The sequence below is a fragment of the Oreochromis niloticus genome, linkage group LG17 (genome assembly GCF_001858045.2).
Source record: "Oreochromis niloticus isolate F11D_XX linkage group LG17, O_niloticus_UMD_NMBU, whole genome shotgun sequence".
NCBI lineage: Eukaryota > Metazoa > Chordata > Actinopteri > Cichliformes > Cichlidae > Oreochromis > Oreochromis niloticus.
In genome coordinates, this window is record NC_031981.2 from 16,991,757 (window position 1) to 17,019,263 (window position 27,507).

The following is a 27,507-nucleotide window of genomic DNA, read 5'->3' on the forward strand; positions in this document are numbered from 1 at the left end:
GCAAATACCAGCCACCACTTTGGTGATTAGTTCTAAATTGGTAATTTGATCTAACCGCTTCCACCTACTCATTATTGATAAGACAGACCATATTTGACCATATTTCCCCCTGCTGGCTCAGACCGACAGCACAACACTTCCTGTGCACTTGCCAGCCCACGCCACCCTACGCTCAGCGGTTCTGACAGGAAGTGCCGTGAGGTGGAGCGTCGACACACGCACAGTGGAAATCCCATCTGCCAGGAATCTCCCTAATCTCATCATCTGAACTGAACAAGGAAAAGAGGAGCAGCAATCACTTTAGACAAACCCTCTGTTGGGATTATGTGATGATGGGTCAAACGGTGACATCAAAGCCAGAGCGAGGACCCCGAGTAATGAAATTCTGTTTGAGCTAATAGAGCACTAGCTTTCTTTTTTTTCTTTTGTCGTGAGTTTGCTTCTTTGTTTGGAATGAATAACACCATGTAGACTAAATGTGTTCATCGATGAGTTTGGGAAGTGATTTCCAGATATGTTTAAACCTTTCAGGAAAACACACGTCAGAGATGTTAAAAAAAAAAGTGATTTATGGGCAAATGGAGCTATAAGATAAAATGCTGAGTAAATATAAATCCATAACTTTTATCTGTAAATTTGTAAAGCAGTCTTTACCTCAAACTGTAGTCAGAACCTTGGAACAGTAATCTGGTTACATTTGCCTTTCTTGGCCGGGCTTGATTTTTTTACCTGACAGCAGAAAGCATTAATTGTGATATCAGAGTGAGGAGTTATCCTTAAATTGGATATCCATATTTTTATTCTTGGCTAGAGCAGCTTTACATGACTCACAGTTAAAAAAATAAGCTTCTTTATCTTCCTGAGGGTTTGGTGCAGCACCTTCGCTCCTCTCTTGCTAGGATTGGTTTTCCAATATTTGGACTGAACACTGAAACAGTATATGGTCATGAGGAAAAGCCTAATAGTCAACTTTAGTATGGTCATTATTTTGACATTTATAATTTACATTAATTTTTCTTTATGTGACAAATGCACATTTAACTAACAGCTCATTTATATACCAGGATAGCAGGATTTAATTAGCCTTTCAAGGGACATGGGCTTCAGAGAAGAATCCCCTTTCATTTTGTGTTTTCTGTTAGTTCGTTGTTTCCTTTTGGATTTTGAGAAGTGCTGAAGTTCATGTTCTCTATCATTTTATAGTTTCTGTTATAGTGTTATTTTGCATTTCCTTGTGCTTCCGAGTTATTTTCTCTAGATCTTAGTTTAGTTAAAGGTGACTCTAGGTTTATCAGTTCCCTTTAGCGTTCCCATTCTGTTCCTTCAGCCTCGTCTTTGTGCGGGTCTTTTTGTCTTTCTTGTTCCTGTTCAGTTGTGTCTCTCTTTCTGTTTAGTTTTGGTGAGTGTTACTCTCTGTGTCAAGTTTTACTTCCATATAATCATTTGTGTCTGCAAATTATTCCACCTCTCCAATATCCTTTAAATGACACTCTCAGGCCGAGCTTAGGATCAGGACTTTTTCACAGTGGGTAATCCAAACCACACAGCAACATATTAATGACTAACCCCATGTTGTGGATGGCTTCATCTCAGAGGTGTCATCTGATAGCATTTGTCTCTTCCTGCTGGGGACTCTCAACAAATTAACCCTCTTACTGCATTTTCCCTATTCTCATGTGTTCTCTCAGCTCTCGGAGGAGGCGGACGCACTTTTCCCCTCTCCTCTCCCTTATCTTCCCTGCTTATGTCCTTGTCTGGTCTCGTGTTTTTTGTATTACTTTTGTATTACTTTCCCCTGGAACACTCTCTCACAGTCTGTTCTCTAAAACCTAAAGGAGGAATTATGGATTGGATCAACTGGTCCCTGAATGCAATTGACACCCTTTTCTCAATGAGGAGTCTGGGCTCGGGTGAGCCTGAGTGCTGAAGATATCTACCTATTCGGAACCATGATAACAGGGTTCTGGCTGATCGGAGCTGGCTTGGCCCTGACTTATCGAAGAATTAAGAAAGCGGAACCGGCTGTTCAAACCTCCACAAGGCTGCCCGCTGGGATTGAAACGATGGGAAGAGGCGTGAGTTTCTCAAAATGGGCTCATTGAGTGCAGCACGGATGAGATCTTGGAGAGGCTACGGCTGCTGTGAATACTCAGAATAAGATCTCTGAATGCAGACTGGATACATCTCGGAAGGGCTAGCTCGGAATAACATCTCTGGGCGCAAATCGGATGACATCTCGGGGAGGCACACTGTCGTGACTTCTCGGAATCGCCTCTTTGAACACAAGAATGACAACATCACAGAACGCAAGTATGGCGAAGCTCGCGGCTCTCCAACGGGAGATTGAGAGGCCAGTGTTGGACTGTAGAACTGCTTTGAAATTCATATGAGCTGTTCGCACTAAAGTAAAGAGCACCATCACTTCACTTCATGCGGATACCCTCTTGGCGCCAGCTGCGGTCGCAAGGCTGGAGCCGAACAAAAACACCCTGATAACGACTGTGTTTAGACTGTTCCTTCCCATTCCATGCAAGGCCACCTGGGTTGGCTGGAAGACTGTTTACTTAGCCTGGCAGGGCGAAGGACACTGTCTCAGCTGAACTATGGACACGCATACACATACATATACTGATACTGATAAGCACTCACTGACGCATCATCCTCCCTACCCCGGATCCAACGCCACCTCCAACGCTTACCTCCCCTCTGATGTGGACATCGGGTCAGTTGGAGGCGCAGTCGAAGATTGCAGCGGTCCCAGATCAGATGTACACACTGGAACACTTTCCCATGTTGCTTGTCTGTGTTTATTGTGCTATGGTGTGTTGATATCTGTGTTACACATTTCGATGTTTTTTTTTCCTCGCTACCTAGCCTGACCTGTCTCCCCAACGTGATGTTTGTGTATTGTATGTACGGTCGGCAAGGTCTGTCATCTCGGTTGTGGGCAAAAGACCTGCAACTGACAAATAAAGGCTATCTCATCATCTCATCATCTCATCTCATTAGCCTAACCACAGCTTTATAGTTAGGCGGATTTCACAAACCCTCCAAGCACTGTTCATATCCAGAGTAGCGTTGCCAAAAAATGTGAAATCCAAAATGAGACGCATATTTTTATAAAAACTAAAAGTTCAGAGATTTAAATCTTTTTCTAGTTGTATTTTTTGAATAATAAAAACTGAACACAGTGTTTTTTTTCTGCTATGTGACTACAGCCTCTTTTTTGTTTTGCCTAGTTTTCTCTTTCAGCTCATTTGATTTCTCTACATTTTAATCACAGGCCACCCCAGCCCCCAGCCACTCCATCCTCTGCTGTCTGAAAATGATGTACTTGATTTCACATTCAGCGTAATTAGCGACAATGAGGTCACTGGGCCACAAGTGCCGTGATTTACTGAAAAAAAACGTTTTTTTCCCCCCGTCCGTTCATTATTTGGCAGCAATTAAGGCGTCTATTAAGGATGAAGAGCTCGTGAGGTATTTCTGGCATAATGTGTGTAATCATACATAATGTGCTTTGTTGCATACAACAGGTAGGTAGACAAAGGCGGTAAAATGGGCCAGACCTGACGCTGCCCTCTAGCCTCTCATGGTGGCACTGAAGCTGTTTGAGAGCTCCACAGCAGAGGAAATGTAAGCACGCATCAACCTCCATTGTCTTCCTGCTCTGTGTGCCACTCTTGCCCCATGTCACCTACTCTGGTCTGGGGTTACAGCCCATGAATGAAGGGTGAATCCTGGGAGGATCTGCTCTCCTGCTCCCTGCAGTGGATCAACTCTGGAGCTGACTCAGTGCTTCTGGGAGCTGCCAGGAGCTGCAAAGAGAGATGGATGAGCTGCTGGGAATTGGCTGGTGTTGTGTCTCCGGGTGATTGATGAGTTAACACAGTGCCTCTTGCTCCACGGGTCAAACCGACACACCGGGACCACAGGACCACCGTACTGTCCCAAGGAAGCTTTATGTTCGAAGAAATGAGGAGCAGACGTTCTGTACACCGAGCAGATGTTGGAAAGCTGGTTGTGTGGGAGAGAAGACTTCATCACAGAGTCCTCAGCTTCTCCTGGAGGTGTTTCACAGCAGCTCAATAATCAAGACAGAGGGGGTTTAAATATCTCCAGAGAGCCCACTCCCTGTGTGGCATTATGTGTGTTTTTAAATGCTTCAGTCATTGTTCTCAGTCCCAAGGCCTGTGGAGTTAAAAGCATTTCAACTCTTTCAACTGATCAATCTCAATCTGATAGATCTGTATCTAAATGAGCCATCCTTCTGCAATCAATACTGTTAAATGTGACTTATTTCCTTTTTCTTGCAGAGACCCATTTATGTGTCTTTTGTCAGCAAGGCTATCCTGTGGGACAGAGGAGTCTGCCACTACACTGTGAGTGCCCAATTTTACACTTCGTAGCCACAAAGAACCTGAACAGCAGGCTTTACGTGAAGGTTTTGATATTCTTACATCCTGTTGTTTTTGTGAGATTGTACAAGTGATCCTTCTTGCTTTCCAAACTTGTCATAAAATCATGAATACCTCCTGTTTATAAGTGCGCTCTTGTGAGACTAGATTGAGGGTGTTTCAACACCTGAATTGTTTAGTCCATTTAAATCAAACTTCATTTCCCCTCCTTGGAGCAGTTCGTTTATGCAGATGTGAACACAGTAATCGCACTTGTTTTCAACATGATCTGACCTCGACATGATCATAGTACAAGGTGTACATTACAAGTTTGAGCTAAGAAACTTCCTGTATGCTTTGTATGGAACAATAGATGTGCAAAGGTCTGTACAGGCTAGCAGCTAGCCGTGAAACGAACATAAATTCTCCATTCTCCAACAGTTCAGGACACAGCATCTTCTTCCTGTTTTTACTTTTGTTGTTACATATCTGAGCAGACTAAACATTCTGACGTGGTTTGTACTGACACATTTTGGTTCACTTGGATTTTTCTCTGTGTGATAAGAATCCAAATCATGGTGAAAAGCTGCAAGTTTACAAACTCATCAACTGATTCGGACCAGAATACGTTAACTACAGATGTGAAAACGCCCTAAAAGATATCAGACAAGTCGTTGGCAACCTAGAAGATGTTAAAAGGTTAAAAGTTAACTATTAACTTTTTTTTTGCCTTGTCTCACAGCAGAATCTAATGTGTCATAGCATAACAGGGAGTATATTTCATGTCTGCAGCACGGATTTTGCTCAGGCAAAGCAGGGATGCACCACCGTCTTTGCCTAATGGGGCGTCCAGACGGTGGTGATGTGGCAGCCAGGGTCCTCAGAAAACCAGTGACATTCAGGAACCTCCAGTGAAATAGATGCTAGGACTCACAACGGTCCTGAGTTAAAGACTTCTTAACTTCAAAGCAAAGGTAGTGAATAGATTTAGAAAGGTTTTTGGCAACCAGAGTCAGCAATGTCTGCTTGCAACCAACTGTCAGCAACAAAGTGATGGCTCACTCAAACCAAGTCATGGTACAGTATTCAATGTTTGTACAAAGACACGAATCACGACATCTGAGACAGATCAGATGAAAAGTGTTGCTCAGGGACACAAAAATATCTATAAGTTGGTACAGATGCCAAAGGTCATTAATGAGTATGCCTCTGACATAAGGGGTGTTCAACATCTACAGTAACAAAAGGGAGGAAATCATCAGAGCATGGAGGATCATCCATTTAAGGATGAAATCAGCAAGTAAATGTTAAAGTTTTAGCTCTGTTTTCACTCAGAGAACAGGGCGATTTTAATTTTTCAAATTCCGGAAAGCTTTTCATAATTTGAACCCTTGCTTTTCCTCTAACAAGCAACATAAAAGACACACACACACACACACACACACACACACACACACACACACACACACACACACACACACACACATATTCTTCTTCTTCTTCATCTTCTTTCTCTTCAACACTCACGATTCCCCACCTCTCCCCTCTGCTGAAAAGCGTCTGGGAGTGGATATGCCGCAATTAACAGTGGAGTTGCCATGGGGACAGCACAGTTGTGTGGGCTGGCTTCCTGTCTCGGCCTCTGGTTAAACAAACAAGTAAAGTCGTCGGACAAAGGGCCCCGCTGGTCCTTACAGCCTCATTTACATCCTCAACCGCTTTCACCGCTTCTGCATTCACAGAGTTCATCAGCCCTGGCATCACCCGCTGCCATTCTCCAATCTCCTGCACCCGCTCCGGCTATATCTAATAAATCACGAGGGCATTGTGATGGTAACAACTGCCCCCTGTCAAACAGGGGGACAACTTTTACAACAAGGGTAACTAAGCAGAGAGACAGAGAGGCTGTTGACCCAGGCATTGATGCTCCTCTACTCTCACCCAGGATACGAGATGCAGGTCGGGCTGCGCAGGTGCCCAAACATGGAGGCAGAGCAGGGTTTTTTTTACATAAAAACTCTTGTATGTTTGTTTGATTTTCAGTTTAGGAGCAATATTGTTAGAAAGAATTTGCCATATTTAGCTCATCTGAAACTTTATTAGTTCAACAACACCTGTTTCCAAACAATTTCACCAAAATGTCGGAGCTGTGTCAGCACATGGCCATGAAGGAAGTATTAATGAAGTCACTTACTAAACTTTGAGGCACATGCTGTTAATTAATTTTTCCCCAAACTCTGTAAAGTCCATCCAATAGTCTGATAAAAGAAGGTTATGAGGAAATACTACTACTACTACTGCTACTACTAATGTTCATATCACCGTTCATCATTAATTACTCTGTGTTAAGTCATTTCGGTGACACTACATCAGAGGAAGGAAAAACAAATTAATAAGTCCCTGATATAAAAAATGGTTCCAAAACTTTTGTTCCCTCATACCTGACCTTCAAGGGCCTTAGAGGACTCTGAGCACAAACTGTGTGGCGGTGTCATCACATCCTTGTTGTGCTGAGTTGTTTTGGGATCTGTGGGTTTTCGGGGTAAAAGCTGCCGGACCCTCTGGGGCTGCGTGGGCCCGTAAATCGGGGTCATTGTCTCACCATCGAAATTAGAAAGTTGCTCTGAATGCTAAGCTGCATCTGAGCCTGGCTTCTGACACGAGCTGATAATCAGATTTACTCCCCAGAATCCGCCGGACTCCACAATGCGCCCCACTGTCGTCGTCCCTCGCTTTGCCTCTCGCCGGCCCCCTTGCCAGCGTCCCGACCCTCTCCCCTCCTCCCCCGCAGCAAAGCTAATTACACCCCGCAGAAACACAAATCTCCATGATTTAAAAAGTCACTCTTTTTCAGGGGTTTAACCTTGTTAGGGCCTAAGCCTGGCTTTCTTGTGCTTCAGCTCTGTGAAGAATTCTCTGTTCCTGCAGACGCTGGGACATAGACACACTTCTGTCTTTGCTCGTAGTCCTCCGCCTGTCAGAGGGTTCACTCAGAGGCAGCGTAATTAAGTGTGTGCGTGGATGTGTGTCTGTCCAACTGCTTATGTATGCTTCTGTGTACATATGTGTGTGTGCATGTGTGTGTTTAGAGGTGGAGGGAGGGTGAAGGAGCACACGCAAGGCTGTCCTCTGCAGGCCATCTGGGACTCTGACTAACTAATAGACTTCCTACATTCATCTAGAAGCGCTACTTGTACATCTCAATCATGTAGCTGTTGACCGCAAACAGGCCCGTAATGACATTAGCCAGCTCTGGCTGTGTGAGGACAGCGTGTGGGTTGCCTGACGCCAGGAGGTTAGCCTGTTTCCTGGGGGCCTGTAGGGCCCCTGATGGAGCCCACACGAGTGTTATGGGCGTCTGCAAAAACTACAGTCCTACCTACTGTCACTGCTGGAAATGCCTTCCTCTGTGACATGGGACAGGGACCCTATAAACCAAATATTAAGTGCCATAAATCATATAATGCTGTCCAAAAGTCTTGAGTCATTCTTCATTTCTTTATATTTTGGAAAATGGGAAACAGGTGCAGAGCTGAACTATTCTAACAAGGTTGAAAGTCAATATTTGGTATGACCACCTTTATTCTTCAACACAGCCTGAACTATGTTAGGCAGTTTTCTTGGAATTTCTTTAGGTAGTCCTCAGGAGTAGTTCTCACACTTCTTGAAGGACACTCAGAGCTCTGGATGTTGGCTGCCTTTAGATGATCCCACACGTTGGGGGTTCAGGCTCTGGGGAGGCCAAACCATGACTGATAGTGCTCCAATTCTCTCCAGGTATGCCTTTACTGCATACCGTGTGTTTTGGGTCACTGTCATGCTGAATAATGAAGCTGTTGCCAATAGGATGTTTTTTTCCAGATTGTTTTGTGCGTTGGATGGATACTTGATGTGATTCTGGGTTAATGCTGCCCCAAACCATGACTGAGCCTCCACCATGTTTTACAGATGCTCATCCCATCATTCAACTTCATTCAGCTCACCCACAGTGAAACCTACCTGCTGTGTGACTAACCAGTAATGATAGTTAGGATTATCACATAACTTAGCACTCCATTAGCACATTTACCTTAGTGAAAATGTCAACAAACCAGTGCGTGTCATTATAAGGATAAGACAGCTTTCAGGAGGTTGTAGAAGGACCTTAGTCCATCATATAAATCCAGTCCATAGATAACTAAAGAAGTAGAGGAGGACTGAGTATTTAGACTTCTTGGATTGGTGTGATGAGGTAGGATTTAAATAAAAGTGTTTTTCAATATTTGGCTGCATTAATATATTTTTTGAGTGGACTGCGGTGGTGTAGACTTACATTGATATTCATGCCCCGACCTGTCCCACAGAAGGTCACAAGCCTGACGACACCAGCCCTACAAAGAAAGCCCTCCGCAGCCTTTTGATGGGCCTGAGTTTCAGGTATTAAGGAGGCCAAAAGGGTGGAAAAGCAGTGTGGAGGAGAGCAGCCCCCATCGCCACCTCCTGTCCTGCCATTTCTACCTCACTTCGCTCTCTTTACATCACAAGAATGTAAATCTTTAAAGCCTGTGCATCTGAGAGAAAGGGATTTAAAAAGCTGATCCTCCCTGTGTGAGTCACAGACAGTGCCCCCACCTTTCACCCTCTTTCTCTTTCTGTGTGAGCTGTTGTTTTCAGACAGATGTTGGATCTGTACATTTTCTATTTTTATTTTATAATAAAAGAGTAAGGAGCTGCACTTTGTTGCAGGAGAAGCTGAAATCCAAGTCAAATAAAAGCCCTGCGTCCACGGGCCATTTATTATGACTGTTTGCTCTCTGAGGGCTGGAGAGCGACTGAATGACTCACTGGCACCATGGCTGTATGCTGGGCTTGGATTTCTGTGGTTGGCGTGCCGTCCCTCCTTCAATATTGACCGGCTTTTATCTCCCGTGTCTCCCAAACAGTTTACTCTAGAGTTTTATCACCCTCGCCATAATTTTCTACCTCCTCTCTCTCATGAAGGACCCGGGTAAAGAGGAGGAAGCAGGAGTTGCTTTGTGTGCTGATCTGTTTTGTCAACACAAGGGGGCAGTGGTGGTACCGTGCATCATTTGAACACCCTACAGCAGGTTTTCTCTTTCAGGCTTTTATTTTGTAACAGCTAAAAGTTTGGATACTGATACATTTGCTGCTAGTTTAGTTACAAATAAAAGTTGTTGTACCAAATAAAGTTGAAGGAAAATTTTATTTTATTTATTAAATCAGATTTTTTGTGCGTATGTTTTTTAAACTTTTTATAAATTGGTACTTTATTAGATTATTAATATACCAATATATGTATTTAATAAATATAATAATTTATGTTTTTCAATAACGTTATATATTTAAATATGATGGCTATTTTCTTTTAAAGTTATGTTTAATATTTTTAAATTGAATCAATTTTTTCGTCTATTTTCTTTTCTTTTTTCTTTTAACTTTATTTATTATTTCCTCAAAATTATTTTTTAATCATGTTATTTATGCTTTTACACAATGTTTAGATATTAATTCATTTTATTTGAATTAGTATATTTTTTCATTTTCCAACTTTTTAAGTAGTTTTTAAATTTGTTATGTAGTTACTATGTGCTTTTAAATATCCTTCTTTATTTCGTTAATTTGATTTGATTTTAATCTGATCAAATAATATAACATTTTTTATTTTAGTCATTTTTTAATTATCTGTAATGTGCGTTTTGTTGTGTTGAGTGTTTAATGTTTTAAGCATTTTTTCCCTCTTTTTTATTATTTATGTTGTTTACTTATGTTATTTTTTGGTTTATTTTTATTTTTTATTATATCTTATTACTTTTATTCTTTTTATTCAATAGGATGTATTTACATCATTCAATATACTTTAAAAAATTACAGTTATTTTACATTGTTGTTGTATCTTTTTGCTTAATTTTTTATTTGTTGGTTCTCCATTTACCTCGTCTCCAAAATTCACTTACAGATACAGTTGATTTTTCACTTTATTTATTCTTTTTTACTTTTATTTTAAGAATAAGAGCATTTCAAATGTAGAAAATAGTTTCTCTCTCTCCCTTTTTTTTTTGCACCATATTGATCTTCTTTCTCTTTGCTTCCTCCTGCAGGCCCATGGTCGTCCAGCTTTCTGCACCTCTCTGTGTCCACGCTTCCTGTCTCACATGAAGGCTCGTCCTAAAGACTTCAGCCCTCCCTGTTACCGGAGTTCCAAGTTCACACAGCAGCGTCCTCCTTCTCAGGGAAAGGTCCAGAACACACACACTTCCACTGCCCCAAAGAGCCAAATGCTTCAGGGTGAGGGGTTATTAATGAAACATCTGGACCTTTCACTGCTGACTCCTTTATCTCCACAGGTCTGCTCAGTAGCAAAAGCTAGCAGCCATCAAGCTCGTCGTTAACTGTGTGTGTAGTTGTGTTTGCTTAACTACAAATCTATCCTCTCTAGCGAGGACGTGCCCACAGCGCCGCCCTCCTGGTGGTCTCCTGGAGTGAAAAGCCTGGTGCTGGGAGACCTACCGCTCCTTTCAGAGCCCAGCCTCTGATGTGAAGGCATTTCTCCCACCACACACCTCAGCAGGGCACCGTTCCCAAAATGCTCAGCTGAATGTGTGTGAATGTGTGTGTACAGCAGAGGAGGGGGGCATTTCTTAGGATCGGGGTCTAATACTAATTATTCTGCCATATGGTGGTCGGCTCCCTCACAATCGTCCTTAACCCTCCTCTCTGAAGAAACGTGCTGCGCCCAATGCCATGGCTTTGCACTCTGACACATGTCATTCATATGCACGTCAACACACGCACATACACACCAGTTCATGTGCACGTGTGTGTGTGTGTGTGTGTAACAGATGGGAATGGCAAGGCATTGTAAGAGGAGGCAGTGCAGAAATGTGCTTTCCAGCGCGTTCTCTTTATCCCCCTGTGCTGACTCCTCTTGGCGACAGACCCCCAGGAAACAAGAGCAGATTGTCTGACACCCTCCACCCCTGCAGCGCCACCGCCACTACTACTACTACTACTACACACACACACACCCTCACAGCAGTCAACAAAAAAAATAGGAGGAGTGAGAGGAAATGGGCGGTGTTGCATGGATTTGAAGTTTGTGGAAGAGAATCTTGGAGCTATGAAAGGAAATGTGGAAAGAAGAGCCGGAGAGAGGGGATAATAGCTGTGGCAGGAAAAGAAAGGAAGTGGGTTCAGGTTTGGACTGAATGTGGGCATTAAAACACATTTTGTGGATATTAAGTGTCACAGTGAAACATAGTAATTTATCAGATGCCACAAAGTCCACAAAAGCGCCTCATTTAGTTTATTTTGTATATCGAATGTCTTTAAATGATCTTGTTTGTTGGTTAAAATCTTTATGAAGCTAATTTTTCACATGATTTTATTCAGCCAGTCTCCATGTTAACGGTGCTGTTGCCTATTTCAAAATGTGAAAAATCACAGCCTCTGATTTTTCTTGTTTTTTGTGTTTTCTGTGATTTACTTTGTTCGTTTTCATCCTCAGGTTGACTCTCCATTAACAGTTTTACTTACACAAGTTCATTTTACTTCTTAGCCCCTTATGACAGGAGAGAATTTATGTTTGCTTCCAGTCTTGTGTATTCACTATGTCTCTGTACTTAAAAATGAAGATTTCAAACATAAGATCCATATTCGGTGCTTAAGGGCTTAGCGGGGGATCAAATCTCTACGCCGCTCACATCAGAGATCAAAGTTCGGCTCATATATGTCACAGATTTTCACACATCATTTGCATTTTAATGGACTGATTGACGTTTTGTGATATTAGTGTTACTCTGTTCAGAGCTGCTGTTCAGTTAAGACAGTAACACTGAAATTTACTGACTGTCTAGAGCTTTATTTATTTTTTTTATTATGATATTAATTAAAGAAAGGTTGGGTTTAGTTAAAGGTCAACTGTTAAGACTTCTTTTTAATCCTCTTTTTGTTGCCATGTTGGGCGATGTAGACCAGACTAATTATTAAGCTAAATGAAAAGGCAGACACATTATTGTTTCTTTATGGAGTTTAGTTGACAGATTATGGAAGATGAAGGATTAAAGATGGACCTACCTCTGTTTGAAAGAATCAGAACTTTTCAAAACTTATAACTATTTGTCTTGTGAACTTAAATTCTGTGTCTGAATTTAGGTACTCACCTTTTCTTTGTAGCTGCTGCTTGAGAGCTGACAGGTTAGTGGAGCTTAGTCAAGGTATTTCTAATATGTGTAATTGATTATAGCATTTGTGTTGTTGAGATATTTGTATATGTGTAAATATATGTTTGATTGTATTGTATGATTATTGAAGATATGGAAACGAAGCCAGTTGTTTTCAGAGGGGTTCGTGTGTGATAAGATAAGATAAGATAAGATAAGATAAGATAAGATAACTCTTTATTAGTCCCACACGTGGGAAATTTGGTTGGTCATAGCAGAAAGTGGACAGTACAAAGTTGAAAGCAGCAAAAATTAAGAAAAACTATAGAATAAAATAGAATAAAATAAAATACTATGTCAAAATTGCACATGTTGCGTCAGAAAAAAAAATCCAATATATTGGCCCTCCGGATCAGTCTGTTCCGTCTCTTTCTGTCCCCAGCAGAGATGCTGCTGCCCCAGCAGACCACAATTGTCTCAGACTTGGTACCAATGAGGTTTGATTCATTTGTCTTCTTTTTTCTCTGTGTCTTTCTTCATCATACTTTGAAAAAGAAACATTCAAACTTTTAATTGGTTCCAGAAAGTTGGTATTTTTTTATCTTTAAGTAATCTTCTCTACATTTAAGTTTTATTCTTTTCTTTTCATCTTTCATATCTGATTCATATGCCACTTTTTGAACCGACCCTTCTCTCTTTCATTTTATATTTCTTTGATGTTATTGTAAAAACAGAGTGACATCTGAATCTCTCCGCGTCCAGTTCTTACAGAAACAAACAGAGCTCGTGACGTTTCCCGCACGCTTGTTGCCACAAACAGCTTGTAGGACGCCTCCAGTGTATACTGTTGTAAGTGTTTAGATAAAAGGTTCCCCTGCCCTCAGGTCTGATGCTTGTTGTGAATATGGAGTTGGGAAACAGGCAGCTGCTCCAGTGGGGTGATTTCTTGCAGCTTTTGTTAGCAGGCCGATCCACTCAGCAGGGAAACAAGTGTCTGCTCCAGAACTGAGGAAAGTGGGAACAAAACTGTCACGAGCAGACTCTGGAAGTTTTAAAAATGAACCACAATGTGTTGACCTTTGAAGAATAGACGAGTGGATTTATTCCATTGATTCAGCCCCATATTTAAAATCAGCTCTGTGGCTGATATGAATCTTTATTGATATTTGTTTGTGTTTTTATAGAAGGACAATTCCATCATAGTCCCATCAGAAGAGCGAGCTTCGTGCAGAACATTGGTCTGATTGCAGGAAGTCGCTCTGCTATCATCATTCCCTGTGCCCAGCTCCCCGCTGCTCCACCCAGCCTTAATCCAACACCACCCTACAACAACACGCCTCACCCTGACTCCGAAAGACAGGAGAACAACTCAAACCCCACTCCACCATCTCCTCATCATCTTCCTCCTGTAAAGGAGGAACAACTTGGGAGGGAAAAGGTGCCCCTACCCGCCATGCTGGAGCCCGACCTCAGACCTGCTGGATCAACCCTCTCAGCACCACCCAGCTCCCTCTCCCGGGGGTCTTTTTCAGATTTAAGCCGTCCACCTTCCAGTTTATTCAGTCGGAGCACCGACTTCAGCAGTGGCAGGAGCAGCGTCCTCTGTGACAAAACATCTGGTAAAAATCTCAGTTAGCCTTTTTCATGCCACCTTTAAGACTTGTATAAATTATAACTTATATTTACTAATCAAGTACTTCAGGCTGATTTAAATGATGTTTTCAAACACCCAAACCCCAAATATATGTACTACAAACTGATATAAAGTATAGTAGAAATAAACCTGTAAATACTCCAAAATGTGAATGTTTTCTTTCTCAAGAGGAGATTTAAACATTGAGGGAGTTGTAACTCAGGGTGTTCTTGGGCAACATATTGAACTCCAGTTTCCCCTGATGGATTAATATCAATGAGGCTTGAAAACTTTGCATGATCAAGACTAACATAACACCAAAAAAATTCCTTATACATGAATTCAGAAACATAGAATTTCTAGTGTGAATAAAACAGATTCAGATGATGTTTTTGCTGAATTCAAACAATTTTTCTTTAACAAATGCAAAAATGTAATAGAAATTGAGTAAAGAATGGGATTTTCTTATTTATTTTTAACATGTCAAAAAGCTCATCAGCTTCATGATGTCATCACAGATGTTTCTCTAAGAAAGACATCTGCTAATCTTGACGTTCACATTCAAATTTTGGTCAAGTCTACATGTAAGTAGACCAGTCGCTCTGGCGACTTAGAAAAGGTTAGAAAAGCAAAAACACAAAAAAATAGAAACATAACTTTTTAAAACTTTTAATGTTAAAGATTAAATTTCCATCTGGTGTTTCTGACAAGTTTCAGCTGATGAAGAAGGACATTTGCAAGGGTTCATTTCTGTGCCACAAATATGGCTTTTTTTCCTTTTTTGATTAGTGAAACGTGTCACAATTAACAGGAGAGAAAGTGATGTCATTCTGGTAACTGCAAACAGCAGTTTAGACTCAAACTCTGATCAAATTCTTTTTTTCTTCTGTCTTTCAGCAGCAGATTTGATGGTCTCAGCAGATCCAGAAGGCTATGTTTCTTTATCCCCATCCCATCCTTCCCCTCTGTTACCCTTAGCTTCTTCCCCTCCAGAGGAATCAGACCTTCATCAATCCTTCAAGGAAAGCACCACCGCCGACACCACCACCACCCCTGTGCTCTACGAGCCACTCTTCGGCCAAACCAAACCTTTCTCACCTCGCCCAATACCAGCCATCCACTGTAATTCAGAGAAACCTCAGAGCAGCAACAGAAGCACAAAAACACCACAAAATATCCACTTAGAAGCATTTGTAGCTCCTGCTGATCTCAACGTATCCTTGGACTCCGATCAAGGTGCCACTCTGGCTTTTCCCTCCACCACTTGGTCCTCCTGCCCAAGTCCACAGAGGACCACTCCCCACTCAGGGTCACTGGCAAAGCTGACCCCTTCTCCTCCAATGTCTCGGCTGGAGTCTCATCACTGGCCGGTCCTGCCTCCAATCTCCCCTGTCAGAGGTGAGAAATGACCTTGGCCACATATGTGCCGTTCACAGCGTCCTCCCTGCCCAACACTACACTCCTACCCACTTTCTGAGGGCCCTGATTGTCCTGAACAAGGGTGGACATCCACCCTGAGACAAAGAGATCTGGTCAGACAGAGAAATCAAAGCCTACTTCCACAGTGAGGCCTTCAGATGCTCCTGCCCCCATCAGCACATTGTGAAAGCTCTGCTGTCAGCCTGTTTTTTCTCACCTCCTCCCACCACATAATAAATAACACATAAAGCTTTTCTTTTTCCTCTAAATCAGCAATAGAAAGGAGGGCTTTTGATGAAAAGCTGGTACCGTTTGAGTCGCTGCTCAAAGCCGTGAGGCCCCAACAATAGAAGTCGGGGTGCCTACCTCGTGTGCCGTGCCTCTCAGTCTCAGCACCCCCCGCTCATGGCTTCGCTTTTCTCTGGGCTCTGAGAGGGAAACGTGTAGCTGATGGTCATAAATCCACACTGACCACCGCTCGCTGACGGCAGAACACTGAGGAGGAACGCCACAATAGAATACCTCTATGGCTTTCCTGTGGCCCGCTAATTTACCGTTCCCAATGAGCATAAAGGACAGGCCACTGACATCTGACTTCTCCAGGAACTTTATGAAAGAAAGCAAACAATGTGGAAATTGTGTAGGGATTTTCTCCTTTCTATCAGAGACATCTACTGTTCTCTGTGTGGTGCTGTGCTGCAGGGGGGGCCCATGCTGTATCGGAGCACGCTGTTCTCTTCACGGCAGACACAGAGAGCGTGTCACTGGTTCATTTATTTCCTCGCAGATGGAGGCAATTCAAGTTCAATGCAGCCTCAGTGAGGCTCAGTTTGACGCTTGCAAGATAATTCCAGTTTATTACAACTTTCGGTCTTGTTTGTTCAGGTTTACATGAATTATTATGTTTACTGTTCTTGCCAAAGTCGCAAAGGTACATGGCAGCATTAATAAAAGACAGACAAAAACCAACAGACAGGTCCACAGTTGGGCTTGATCAACTTAATTACAACCTATTGGTTTAAATGGAAGTGAAGGCAGCAACAGTAATTCAGCCCTCAGTGGGTCAGTTCCCTTGCAGTTCGTTCCCAAATAAAACCTGGGAGCATTTTGTAAGAAATTACAGCTTTTCACTATAGTTCACTTTATTGTTTTTAGAATAAGCTAAACCTTGCTCAACATTCAGCACAGCTATTAAAGTGTTCATTACATCTAGATAAGATAAGGTGAGAATTATTTATCTCAAAAGTAAGGATATTCCTGTCCTTCACACACAGCCTATAACAATACAAGCAGATAAACTGGATGCACAACTAAAAGGGATTTTTATTTTAATCTGATCTCACAAAGCGAGATGACATGAGAGGCAAAGCTATCAGGCTTTGAGGTGAAACTGAATGACAAACAATCTGTGAAACATGAAGATATATGTGATCCAGGCAGTTAAAAAGGAGGTAAAACAAAAAAAACTATGATAACTAGAGAAAAGCAAAATAAACAGAAAAATGCAAAAATCAACACGTCTGACGTTCTCAGCAGTACAGAGCAAGTACAAGTAGCTGCTCCCTGAAAAGGAGGACTTTAAGTAAACTCAAAAAGTAAGGCAATTTGTGTTTATTTCTTTTTAGTAACAATGCTTCTTGGCAATAAATCTTACACTGTTGAAAAGCCTGTTTGTTTCTCTTTAAATGGTGCCACGTTTGTAAGGAAAATGGATTTGTGAGTTGAGCAGGAGCGTTGAGTATGTAGGTACACCCATGAAAAGCATGCCCAGTCTTCTCTGCCAAAGCCTAACAGCCCATCATTAATGTATTGGATGATTGAAGTCTGAAGAAAGAAAACATACTGGATTCTCCCATATCTTCTCTGGTCTGGTACCAAACTCTGTCACCTAAAATTGCCCCCACACAGCGCGGCTTATAAGAAACTGACTCCAGAATTTGGGAGTAGATGGGATGGAATGGCCTGCCTGCAGTCCTGAACTCAACCTCAATGAACACTTGTGGGATCAGCTTAGGGGTGCTGCCATAGTGACCAACACAACCAGACTGGCTCACTTGTGGAAATTGCTGGTTGAAAAATAGCAGTGTGTGACCAAGCTGGTGACCAGCATGAGGAGGAGGTGCCGGGCTGCTGTAGCTGTGTATGGTCCTTCCACATGCTACTGAGGCCTCTGTTTATCAAATGAATACATTGGTAAATTGCTGGTATGTCTTCTTTCTTTAGACTTCAATCATCCAATACATTAATGATGCCAAACAAGAGTGAATAGCAGAGTACGCTGTTTGGCATTAGCAGAGAGGACTTGGCAAGATTTTCATGGATGTACCCACATACTCAACTCTACTGCTCAACCTACAAATTTAAGAAGAAACAAATGGGCTTTCCAAAGGTATAAGATTTATTGCCAAGAAGCATTGTTATGAAATGACACACAGGAAATGTGGTCCAGTGGCCTCAAACCCATGGTCTTGCAGTACCCTTTACCATATGGGTCATCTAGTCAGTCAGGTGAGCTACAGCAGTGCCCAGATCCCTTTTTAAACTTATAAAGTAGTCTGAGAAAGGTAAACCTGTAGTTATCTTGGAAAGTCACAGCTTTTCTCTGTACAAGATTCACACTTTGTGCTTCTACTAAATGCTTCTCCTCTTATAAAAACTTCACCTTGGAGTTCTGTTGAAACCAGCAAATCAGTCAAATTTAAATCAGGCAAATCCAGCTCTATGGACAGATTTCCACCACGTTATGGTCACGTGTCAGCAGTTCATCATTTAGTTAAACTCAGCAGAAGATCACATTCCAGCTCAAGTGACTTTAGACACAACAAACTGTAACTTCTATATGTCTGACTCAGACATCTGAAGTCTCACATTAACTTCACAGAACAAGGTCTGAAGGATTTGTATCACTAACTTTACACCAGATGGGCAAAAAATTTAGCCTTCTTAAATCTGTGTCTGCACACGTTTTTAAAAAATGCTCAAATTAAATTTGTCATAAGCTGGAGCTGTCATTTAAAAAGTTTTTTTGAGAGATGGTTATGTTTAAGGAACTATAATCTAAGAGGTATGGCTTTGGAAGAGATGAAATGGTTTGTATCTACAGCAACAGCCCCAGCGTGGTACTGCGCTTGGCAGCAGACGCTCTCCTCGTCTCACTCAGCCCTTTGTGCCCCCCAGCATGGCTTTCTCATATCCCATCAGTCCATACAGTGACCCCAGACTGACCTGTTTTGAGCAACATCTCCAGAGTTTAACTGTCCCTGACAATGAAGCAGGGCACTGTCCTGGCCTGGCCTGGCCTCTCCACTTAGGGCCTTTCAGCATGGCGCTGTGACCAGGAAAAGAAGGCCACAAGCACACAGAGGAGTCGTTGTTTTTATCCAACTCTGTCAAATCAAACCCACTGACCCCCCACAGCCACCCTTAACCTCCCCGAAAAACTCGCCCTGACTCAGTAGAGCCCTCGTCGACTGAGAATGACAGCTGAGTTGACAGCAGCAATATGCTTTGAAGTGTCAAGTCAAGTCCTTCCATTGTCTCTCTGAGTAGAGCGCCAAGCCGCTCAAGTGCACAATAGTGCAGTGGTGTGTGCGTGGTGTTGTTCACTTACTTGACTGCGTGAGGGTGGCTTCATGTGTACATTTATACTCGTCTGTGTGGGTGAAGGAGCTGAGTTTGCCTTTTCCTTTTAGAGCCTCTGTATATATTATCCTTTTGTCCAGGCCAAGCTGTTCTGCATTTCTAATGTGAGAAAAGCCTCGACAAGCTTCTTTCATGGCAATGACAAAACACACCACCCAGTGAAACAGTTTCTCTCACTAATCCTCTGAGTTTTAAACCAGGCAGAGTGAAACAGTTTTGATGACGAGCCTGACCGTTTTTAACATTCCTCAAAGTGGGCTCTGTGGTATAATGAGGGCTTAAGGGGAGATTTTCCTGCTCTGTTTAGTGTAGGTGGGTTGAGAGTACTTTTGCCCTGAAACCTCACCTGAGGGGCTTCACTTGTGGATGTCCTGTATTGTGTTTTGCCCACTTGTCAGAGTCCCCCTCCTTGAAGGGGTGAGCATTAATATAGCTGACTACATCCAGCCAAGAGAAGCGATGTAGTCTGACTTTCATTTTCCTTTCTCTTTGGCGTTCTCATTATTATCCTTTAAAATTATGTAGCAATCTTTTATTAATATTTAAAGGATTTTGTGATAGTTTATGTGGGAATCAGTCAGTTTTTTTAAAGTACTAATGAACAAATCTAATTTAATGTTCCAGTCACAAAGACCTAGAGACCAGCCAGTGGCCCATTGAAATGTATATGCTTCAACTGCTTTGTAAGTGGTTGCTGGCTTTTGGTAGGTGAAGTTGAGCCCAACAATTGCTCTTGTCGCTGGCAGATTACTGCTTTGCCCATAGTTTGCATGGACTATATTTTGTCTCGAAAAATTACAAACCAGACTGTAAACGGACAACGTTCACCTACAAATGAAAAGCTTGCATTACACTGCAACTCACCTTTTACTTTGAGGGGACATGGTCTCAGTTTCACTACTACTTAGAGAGTTGTTGGCAGGCTGCAGCTGGTTATATACCACTACTACCAATTTCACCTTGCAACTTCCAACAACCACTTGGTAATCAGCAGAGTTTTCTAATAATGAGAAGTTAGCTAGTATAAAACAGCTAACTTAGCCTTATCTAGTGTGCCTGCTAGCGCTCTAGAGTGCATTCAATTGCACATTATACCTTGTTTAATGTACACAATATAGCTATGATATGAGTGTAAAAAAATTGTTATACCCATACAAAAATAGTTGTATGGGTTATTATGTGCCACACTAGCAAGCTGAGCTAACTATAGCTTTATATATAGCTAATGAAAAAGATCCTCTAGCAGCAGAACATAAATATAGATTTAACTCTTCCCTTGGAAAAATCAAAACATTTTACTTTAAAAAGTTGTTTCACAGAGTAAGAAAATGTAAGATTTAAACATGTTAAAATTAAAAAAATATACAGTCATGTTATTTGGCTCTTACATTTTCTGTTGTTTTCATGCACTGTGTCCTAATACTTTTCAAATGCAGCAATCCACTGTGCCCACACATGTCATTAAAAATACATTTAGTCCTTATCCTCAGCTTCATCATCATCATCTGTATTATCACTATAATATTAAACACCCACTCTGTGCTGTTGCAGGGCGCTCAGCAGCATCTCGCTGCTCTGAGATCAGCTGCAGTCAGTCTCGTGTGTTTGATGAACTGGAGGCCATTGCCCCACTGTCAACTTCCTGTTTGTCTTTGGACCAGCCATCTGACTCATCAGGCTGCCCTTCACCTGATACAGGTAACACATCTTAATAATTACAGTGTTTCCTGCTTTTTTCCACAACTTTGGTCCAAACACTTAGGTCTAGGCCTGCGTATCGATTTCGATTTCCATAATTGATTTGATTCCGATTCACAATTCGATCCCCGATTCGATTCAAATTAATTTTGACTCAGACAATCAGAAATATTAAAATGACAATCATTTATCAGTACATATCCATATTTTTATATCTATGTATAAAAACAAAACTGACACTTGTTTTTATACAAATGTAAAACCCACGAAAATACAAAAATACAATTATATTTGACTTCATCAGAGGTGTAAGCATCACAGGAGTTGCCTTTGTGTCAAACTAACTGAGGATAAAACAAAGAAAAACATGAAGGAGATTTTTCCGGCCTGGTCTTTTAAAGGCAAATAACCCCCTTAAAAATATTTTGCAGTAGACCAAAAACGGAAGAAAACCATGAATCAGCAGATGAACATTACCTGATGCTGCAGAAGTGAAGCAGCGCAAAGTTACAGAGGTTTATTAGAGACACAGCCAAGCGTTTTGTCGTTTGGCATAATTTTTAAGTTTAAATTTCCTTGGTGCTGAACAGCAGAAATTTGGCTTTCTTGTTGGAGGTCATTTAAAAAAAAAATAACAGCAGTAGACAGCACTGTACACAATGGTAGACTGGTGTGCAATAAGTAACTGAACAATGGAGAAAAGAGATTTTTGATGGTAAACTGGTCTTGAAATACACTGAGAGAGAGAGAGCTGTGCAGGAAGTGTGATTTAATCGTGGTGGAAGCAAAACAGCAAAAGTAAGATGGAGCTCATTACAATGTTTTTCAAACGTGAAGCGTAGTTTTGGTCTTCTTTTGCTGCTGCTAGTAAATTTTGGTTGGAGAGTGACGAAACCTGCAGCTTCAGAATCTGTGAGATGTCGGCTTTCAGCACTCGATGGCGTGTCCATGTACGTGCCATCGTGGGGGATCCACGTGTTTACATCTTTTTCCATTTACCTGCTCTTTAATCATTTGCTGTTTTAGCTGTTTTGCGGTTGTTGAAATAGTATATGAGATTCTGGCTTTTCCTGCAAAATACATTTATATTTAAAAATCAATTCAGGATTTAATGAATCGATATCAAATTATTCAAACTAAAACTTATTTGAACTGGAAAAATAGGTTTTTTTAAACCCACCCCCTACTTAGGTCTTGGATTGTCCTGAAATTTCGTAGATGTGTTTCAATCCACAGGTAATATAACCTACAGACATGAATTAATTAATGTTTTTTTGCAGACATCATAAGGTTAATATACAGGTCTGACAATAAAGGACCAATTACCAATCAAGTGGTTAATATGATGTCTTCAAATAGCATGTTTTTTTCAGAGAATGGGGAAAGTAGGACCCAAATGCAGGACTCTCTATGTTGAACACTTCTCCCAGTGTCCATGGTCCATGTTTCCATTCCCTTTGCGTCTGTATACAATGCGTGCACTTTTTCCTCTTGTTTCCACAATACTCCTGGAAGTCACAGAGGCAGCGGTTAGTAACATCCACATCAGCGGCAAACTCAAACACTCAAACCATCTCACAGCTCAGCCACTCTTTTAAATAACTCCCTAGACGAGGCTGATCAGCAGCAGGTGCGTGTGATTACGCTTTAGGTGCGGCAGGTCTCACGGTGGGAAAAACACCCTTCAGGCCTGGAATCCCAGGAAAACCAGGACACTGACGCACAGAAACACACACACACACACACACATACAAATATAGGGGGAAACGAGGGACATCACACATACACAACCATGGCAGGTCACCCGGCGAGGACAGTGGACAGTTTTAAGAAGCAATAGGTCATCAGACATAAATACTCAACTAACAAATGTACAAATATTGAAAGGTAATTAATTCTCATCTTTGAGGGTATGTCTGATATGTTTTTGATCGTTCAGCTTACTGATTTATTTAGTAATTAAACCATAATTTAAAACAAAAGTATACCCTTATTGTTGCGTGTGCTTTTGTTTTTGCTTTTTTCAATTTAATTTCTATTTTATTTATACAGTTTAAATCACAACAACAGTCATCTCAAGGTGCTTCATATTGTAAGGTAGACCGTACAATAATACATACACACATTGCGTTTTTGTGGTTCACAGGTTATCAGCATTTGGAAATTTGGTCAGGCTTTAGTTTGGCTCCTCTTTCTCTCTCTGTGATTCAAATTCAAAGAAAGTTAAGTTTGTTTATTGTTGCTTCCATCTATGCGTGGCTCCCATTCATGTCTCAATTAGACATGCTCTCCTTTCTCTTTGACATCTGCTTTGTTACCAGCAGAGATGAGCTTATCTGACCACTCACTCTGTCAGGTCCTTGCATTGGCCCACACTGGCCAACAAAGGCGGTGTAAATGTGATTTGTGTGTGTGCATGCCTGTATTAGATAGCATGTGTGTGTCCTGGAGGTGGTTGAGTGAGATGCGGAGAGAAACATTAGCCAATGAAGACTTCCTCCACGTCCCTCATAGCCTGCTAATCCCTGACAAGGTGTTTAACCTGCTTGCTTGACCCGAACCTCTGTCTGACCTCCACGACCTTTGCCCCGAGGATGTGAAAGGATCATCGTAGCCGCAACCACGGCAACCAGTTTGATAAAATCAACACAGGGCTCAGTCCAGAAGCTCTGGCAAATGCGAGTTAATGCTCCAGACTGATTGCTATCAGGCTGATGCGAAGCACAATTTACATTTGTATAGGATATGACAGATTTAAAGTTTGACTGAGCAGGATTTTTTTTAAAAATACAGATATTTAATCAGGCTAAACTTCAAGAAACTGCATAAAGCAGACTCAAAAACAGCCTTTTATTTCAAAACAGACCAAAGGAACTCAGGCCTGCCTCTCTAAACACCAAAACAATTGTGACTGGACCAAGAAAACCCCAAAAGAAAATAATGGGGAGCAAATTGCAGCTTCAGATGAGAGACTTTGCTGCATGTGCTTTAATTTGTCCTCTTTAATGACTTTGTAGGACTTAAAATGTGACATGAACCTCTTTTAAAAAACCTCTGTCATTCCTCATGACCTTTACTGATGTTGCACAACATCACTTCTGATCAGCGCTTTGAAGAAACCGTACAGCAGTTCATTCAGGAGTGTGTCACTGTGACGCTGAGTGGGTGGCAACCACAGTGTCCAACACCTTAATCACAGGATTAGTCATTTGTTATCTGCCACTGTGTTTGCTGAGTGTCGCTCAGTCTTTGGGCTGCTTGTGGCTAACGATAGATTAATACCCGACCTAACTGAAAGTGCTTCCCGCCACATTATGTTACAGCCACAGTTATCCCAGGGATTTCCTCTCAACGACTTCTTAATTTATCAGCAGCAGAAGCAACAGTTCCAATTTTCTCACCTGAGGGATTACTTTACCAGTTCCCAACCGAAAACACTTAACAGAGGAATGTGCTCTGTGTGGACGCAAATGCAAAACTTTCTCTGATGTGGAGACTTTTCTAGCACTGCTGGGATGCTGCTGGGAGTGTGTGTGTGTGTGTGTGTGTGTGTGTGTGTGTGTGTGTGTGTGTGTGTGTGTGTGTGTGTGTGTGTGTGTCCATGCAGCAGAGCGTAATGTGTGAAATCCCCTCAGATAGGAATGGCAGCTCCACACCGGGGATTTGCATGGGCAGTGAGCCACACTGTCACTGATCCGCTTTTAATTGGGTGTGACGGCGAGAACTTTGGAGCCTGAGGGGGGAATTGTGTGTGTGCGTGTGTGTGTGTGTGTGTGTGTGTGTGTGTGCGTGTGTGTGTGGGGTGGTGGGCTTGAGGTGGTGTGCTGTATAATTTACAGTAATTCAATAATCCAGTTGAATCATTTTTTTTCAGCAGATTATTAATTTTTCCAACATCTTTATGGTTATAATACAAATATTAGACTGTGTTCTACTCTTTCAAGACTGTATTGTGTTTTATACTAACAAAAGTCTTTGAATGCATTTTATGTTTTACCTAATTTACTCTTACTTTTACCAGCTCATTAAGATGATGTCATAAGATGGCTTCCTGCGTACCTCATTCCCAGAATATAAAACACCTTATTATACTACATGGCGTTGGTTCCATCCCCAGATGTGCAAAGCACAAACCGATGGCCATAACTTGATGGTAATGGTCAGGCTTTATTTGCCTTTAGTAATTAGACCTTCCAGTGTATATTCACATATTGGTTCTAAATCATTTCATAGAGTGCTTTATCTTACTAAAATAAAAAAGCTATCCCAAAAGCTTTAAAATATCTGCATTCAGAAATTTCTCATTAGCATGTCACTGAGGTGAATATTTTCTCTGCAATTTTAATATTCACTGCAATGTTTTCATCCTGATTTCTTGAGCCAATCAACTGTCAGCTGTTGAAACTTGTATCTATTTAAGTAAGTAAGTAAAATATAGCATGTGTCAAGACAAGAAAGCAGAGACACAGTGCTTTACAGAGGTGTCTGTAAAATATATTAAACATACTTGAACGAATAAAACAACCCAGAACAGTTTTAAGCTTTTTTTAAGAATATTACAGAGTTGCAAAGTTTTATAACTAAGGAATGAAATTCAAACTCCCTTTTAGTTTTCACACAGGTAAGTAGGAGCACGAGAAGACCCAAATCTGCAGACCTAGGGACCCGACTTGGAGAATAAAGGTGGAGTAGGTCGACAATATAGGTGGGGGACACTCACCTTGTTGGGCCATAAAAGTAAGAACCCAGATTTTGACCTGACAGGAGGCCAGTACAGAACCTTTAACAATTGGAAGACGTATGAGAAGATTTACGAATAAGAATAAGAAATATTGTGGTCATGTTTTTGTTTTTTTCTTGTTTATTTTGTTTTGTTTCTTGGGTGGGCTCTCAGCTGTGGGTGTGTCTCTGGGCCTGTACCCAGACTGTTCATTGGATAATCCAGCCCAGGTTGATGTGATCTAAGGTCCTGTTGTTCTGCCGTTGAAATGGTACTTGTTGCTATTTTCTACCTTATAAAATATACCCATTAATACCTTAATTAATGGGTAGTGAATTTTGTGACTTTTTCTAAAAGATGAACTTTTTTACTAATTTATTAGTTTGTCTTAGAAATGTTTTACTAGCTATTCATTTGTACACTTAGAAGTTGGCTGGTATTTTGATCTATTCTTTTTACTTACTGACCACTCAGCAGACCTGCACAGCTGATATACATGGCAATGCTTTTTATTTAAATGAAACCGTAAAACTTTGTTCATATATTTATATTTTACTCATTGACAGCACACATATACTGCACCCCTATGTGTGGGAGTGTAGTATGTAGTTTTAGTTCATTTGGTGGTTATTAGTCCACCCTGCTGAATGGAAGTAATGGGCAGGAGTGTTTTCATCAATGGTAGCAGGAGGGGTGGTTTAAACATACACTGTTGGATTTAAAGTTGTTTTTGGCCTCTTTGTTTCCCTTACTGTTTGGTTAGATTTAAGCACCAATAAGAAACCAGAAAGTTCGGCGTAGGTTAATTAAGTAAATAAATGAGTACTTTGATTATTTAAGGGTACCTAATGGCAACATTTATATGACTTAAAAAGAACTCATAAATGCTGTTGAATAGGTTGATAACAGGCTGAGATTGGCATGTGGTGTGTGGTTTTGTCGCCCCAACTGGATATTTTCTGATATTCTCATATTGTTATCAGGTTAACTTGAAGTAAGGCAACAGTGCTAACCACCGTGCTGCTCGCTTCTATGACAACCATATAAGGAAATTCACTCCTACTGACATTTGTTTAGATTTTGTTCCACAGGTGTTACTTTTATGAAAGATGACCTCCATTATTGGAACTTTGGCCATGTTTAATATGTGTATCCACCATTATTCATATTTATAATAGTAAGCGTTATTATACTGTTATAGGATCTTTTCTATCCTATCTACATTAACATTTTACATGTAAATGTATTAATTGTAAACGGCTCCAACATATCTGGAGCTTTAAAGTTTATTTTTCTGATGACTATTTGAAATAATAACTGCCTGGACTGACTGGTCTGTTTGTCTTATCTTTACTGCAGAATATCAGAGCTCTCTGAACGATTCACTGTTTGCCAGATCTTGTTTTTCTGGTGTAACATCTGCTGCCTCCCCCAGCAGAGCTGTCCCCCGGCCTCGCAGCACTCACAATGGGCTGCGACTCTGGAAATCTGGGCTCCCTGTCCCGGGTTCAGCTGCTCCTCCTGGACCGACCGGCGCCTGAGACTCTTTTGAGTCCCTTTGAGCTGGAGGAGGAGATGTCCCCGAGGTCCGATCTGACGATGCAGTATGATTCAGCAGGTAAAACATCAGCAATATTAAGCACGCAAAAGCTAAAAATCCAAGCTGTGTGGAAATGTAAAGACCTTAAATGTTATGAATGGAGAGAAGAGGGGTTGGTGGGTAGTTTGGGAGATTGCAACATAAACCCTGGATTTAACACAACCCTGCACAAACATGCAGATACACCTGATACAAGTAGCTTGTTAATGATCAGGGGACATTGAGCCAAAAGAGGAAGT

At 41.4% G+C, this 27,507-nt stretch overlaps 1 protein-coding gene across 4 annotated transcripts in view; it reads left to right on the forward strand.

The window, feature by feature from the left end:
- LOC102082573 (uncharacterized) overlaps window positions 1-27,507 on the forward strand; it is a 72,113-nt gene that overhangs the window by 3,526 nt on the left and 41,080 nt on the right. For 2 of the 4 annotated variants that reach the window (XM_019347306.1, XM_019347309.1), the window contains exons 2-7: window positions 4,317-4,382; window positions 10,496-10,682; window positions 13,741-14,175; window positions 15,087-15,587; window positions 20,802-20,948; window positions 27,104-27,286. In XM_019347306.1, the coding sequence (XP_019202851.1) occupies window positions 4,317-4,382; window positions 10,496-10,682; window positions 13,741-14,175; window positions 15,087-15,587; window positions 20,802-20,948; window positions 27,104-27,286 (1,519 nt within the window). The remainder of the gene's footprint in view (window positions 1-4,316; window positions 4,383-10,495; window positions 10,683-13,740; window positions 14,176-15,086; window positions 15,588-20,801; window positions 20,949-27,103; window positions 27,287-27,507) is intronic. The other 2 variants (XM_005475891.3, XM_019347307.1) reach the window with 2 other exon arrangements.